The sequence below is a fragment of the Eutrigla gurnardus genome, assembly GCF_963514095.1.
Source record: "Eutrigla gurnardus genome assembly, chromosome: 3".
In the NCBI taxonomy this organism is placed as follows: domain Eukaryota; kingdom Metazoa; phylum Chordata; class Actinopteri; order Perciformes; family Triglidae; genus Eutrigla; species Eutrigla gurnardus.
This window is the reverse complement of record NC_139917.1, coordinates 9,230,607-9,233,071: the sequence shown is the minus strand read 5'-3', so window position 1 is coordinate 9,233,071 and position 2,465 is coordinate 9,230,607. Positions and strand designations below refer to the sequence as shown.

The 2,465-nt window shown below is 45.7% G+C and overlaps 1 protein-coding gene across 2 annotated transcripts; it reads right to left on the bottom strand.

The window, feature by feature from the left end:
- Positions 1 to 247: 247 nt before the first annotated feature.
- bglapl (bone gamma-carboxyglutamate (gla) protein, like) lies at positions 248 to 1,960 on the bottom strand. 2 transcript variants are annotated; one of them, XM_084005330.1, is made up of 4 exons: positions 1,820 to 1,960; positions 1,328 to 1,714; positions 1,118 to 1,235; positions 248 to 900 (listed from the first exon to the last, which is right to left on the bottom strand). In XM_084005330.1, the coding sequence occupies exons 1-4, from the start codon at positions 1,878 to 1,880 to the stop codon at positions 798 to 800; spliced, it is 669 nt and encodes a 222-aa protein (XP_083861456.1). In that variant the 5' UTR covers positions 1,881 to 1,960; the 3' UTR covers positions 248 to 797. The 2 variants fall into 2 exon arrangements, with proteins under 2 accessions (XP_083861456.1, XP_083861457.1); XM_084005331.1 differs by having other exon boundaries at positions 1,118 to 1,232.
- Positions 1,961 to 2,465: the final 505 nt, after the last annotated feature.

Genomic DNA, 2,465 nt, shown 5'->3' with positions numbered 1-2,465 from the left:
GAGTAGTGAGTGAGGAGTCAGGAAGAGGTCAACGGCAGTATAAAACACAGTATAACAGGTGTTTTTGAGAAGGTTTGAGTCACTGCAACCACAAGAGGTGGCACCCAACGTTTAATGCAGTTTTCTCCACTACTTGTATGTCATTCGTAGAAAAGAACCTGAAGGAAATGAATATTCTGCAGATCTCCTATGATGTCATTCGTTGCATCAAGTACCATCAAAAGAACCACTGAGGACAAAACAACAATTGGACAAAACAAAATAATTTATTATTTTTCAATCCCAGAGGCAATTTGTGGTTACAGTCATTACAGGTAACTGATGTGCATTTTACACACACTGTACACTACCACTACCACTATCAATACACTACTACTAAAACTACAGTACATCATTACTACAGCCACTACTCACTAGAACTACTGCTTCTAGTTAAAGTAAGCCTAAAGCACAACATCAAAACACCAATACAATAACATACATCTGCACTTGAAGCACCATTGTTTGCATTATACTACAGAAGTAAAGAATAATTTATCTAGTGTGGGCTACTACATACTTCACAGGCTTGTGTTTCCATGTGCCTATCTTTGAAAGCCTGGAAGAGGCCTTTTCATACAGGACCGTTAAAGCTGGTCACTTGTGCAAGGATTTGTGCCTTTAACAAAAAAAAATCTCCATCTAGCATCTTTTGATTGTCTACTCCTTGTCTGAATTCAGGGGAGTTGTTGCATTTTTTTTATTACAAAATGACAAAGAAAACAGTTCTCATGTGGATGAAAAAAAGAAGGATTGTCTTAGAAAGGGACGGGTCCGTAGTAGGCGACGTACGCGGCCACGATGCCAGCGGTCTCAGCCATCTCGTCACAGGCGTGGTTCAGCTCACACACCTCTCTCAGGCTGGATGGTGGAGGAGAGAACACAGCCTGGATGAGCCAAGACTTCTGAGTTGTTTTTACACCAGACCAACACGTAAAATCATTATATGACCTTAGTTAGGAACTTTGCAGGAAGTCATTTCTATGGACATTCATTCGCACAATAAACTGAATTGCAGCAAACAGCCAAACAATAGCCGTGCAACGTGTATTATTGATCACATAGTAGTTTGCTGTACCTTTCCAGCTGCAGAAGGCTGAGGTCGGCTGCCACGGCTCTCTTTCTCCTCAGGAGAACAGCAGCCAGGTCTCTCTTCATGACCACCTGAGGCTCCTCCTCCACCGCCGCCGCCGCTGCTGGGGTCAGACATCACACAGTCAAACTCCCTTGAATTTCCTTGTCATTCTGAACTCAGACATTCTTTCTGGAAACAAAACTTGTTGCATACCCTCAGCTGACTCTGATGAAGATGAGGAGGAGGAGGATGATGATGAAGAAGAGGAAGAATCAGAGGCGGAAGAGTCTGCAGAGTTGGACTCGGAGGAGGAGGACTCAGAAGAGGACTCAGAGGAAGAAGATGAGGAGGAAGAGGAGGAGGAAGAGGAGGAGGAAGAGGAGGACGAGTCGGAGTTGGAATTAGAATCAGATGCTGATGAATCAGAGGAAGAGTTGGAATCAGACTCGGAGGAGGAGGAAGAGGAGGAGGAGGAGGAAGAGTCTGAAGCGGAGGATGTATCGGGGGCGGCGGGGTCAGCAGGTGCAGCTTCGGCCGCTGTGTCGGCCGCTGGGTCCGCTGTGTCGGCAGCAACATCCACGACAACCTCTGGTTCGATAGCTGGGGGTCACAGAAAATAACAGCTTCTGTAGTGTCGTTTCGTTTGTTTACATCGTTCCAAATAACATAGAGGTCAAAACCACCGCAATGATGGGACAAGCTTACCTCCCATGGACCAGCACACGGACAGGAGAGCACAGATGGAGAGGAGAGTGAGAGTCTTCATGGTGCCCTGTTGTTAGTCTCAGCTGCAGAAAAGTTGCTGTCTTGATTGCGTGCCCTTCTTAGCTTTCATGCGATGCCTTGCTCTGTGCCTTTCCCCCAGTTCGAGGTCAATATATACTGTAGTCCACCTCCTTTGTCAGACCGGAGGTAACCCTCTGATTGGCTGGGGAGTCAGATGTCAACGTTTCCGCTTCCACTTGTCATGAAAGCTCCTCATAACACCCACACGGCCCTGGCACACGCTCCAAAAACTCATTCACCCGTGCACAGACTTACACGGCCACAAATATTCCTGGCATTCTGTTTTACATACAGGCCATGTCCTGCATGTAAACATATACGTTTGTAGCCTTGACTTGAACCATTGAAGTCCATCCAGACAAACAGAGGAACATGATGAAGGTCGATTCACTTCAGGGGATTCCCCTTCGATGCACACACATAAATCTACACGCCCGGATATATTTTCTTTTTACTTCTAAAGAACTCCTACGACCCATAGAGAAATGGCACATTTAATTACTGAATCGGCATTTTAAAATAGTTTCTCTCTCTGGCCTTTGGGTAAACTGAACAGTATTTTTCA

What these genes read in the sequence shown, in the direction of transcription:
- bglapl (XM_084005330.1), bottom strand. Translation starts at nt 1,880, where the DNA reads ATGAAGACTCTCACTCTCCTCTCCATCTGTGCTCTCCTGTCCGTGTGC. An exon ending in TTCATCAGAGTCAGCTGAGG is followed by an intron (nt 1,236 to 1,327) that starts GTATGCAACAAG and finishes GTCTGACCCCAG; the next exon opens with CAGCGGCGGCGGCGGTGGAG. An exon ending in AGCCTTCTGCAGCTGGAAAG is followed by an intron (nt 901 to 1,117) that starts GTACAGCAAACT and finishes TCCACCATCCAG; the next exon opens with CCTGAGAGAGGTGTGTGAGC.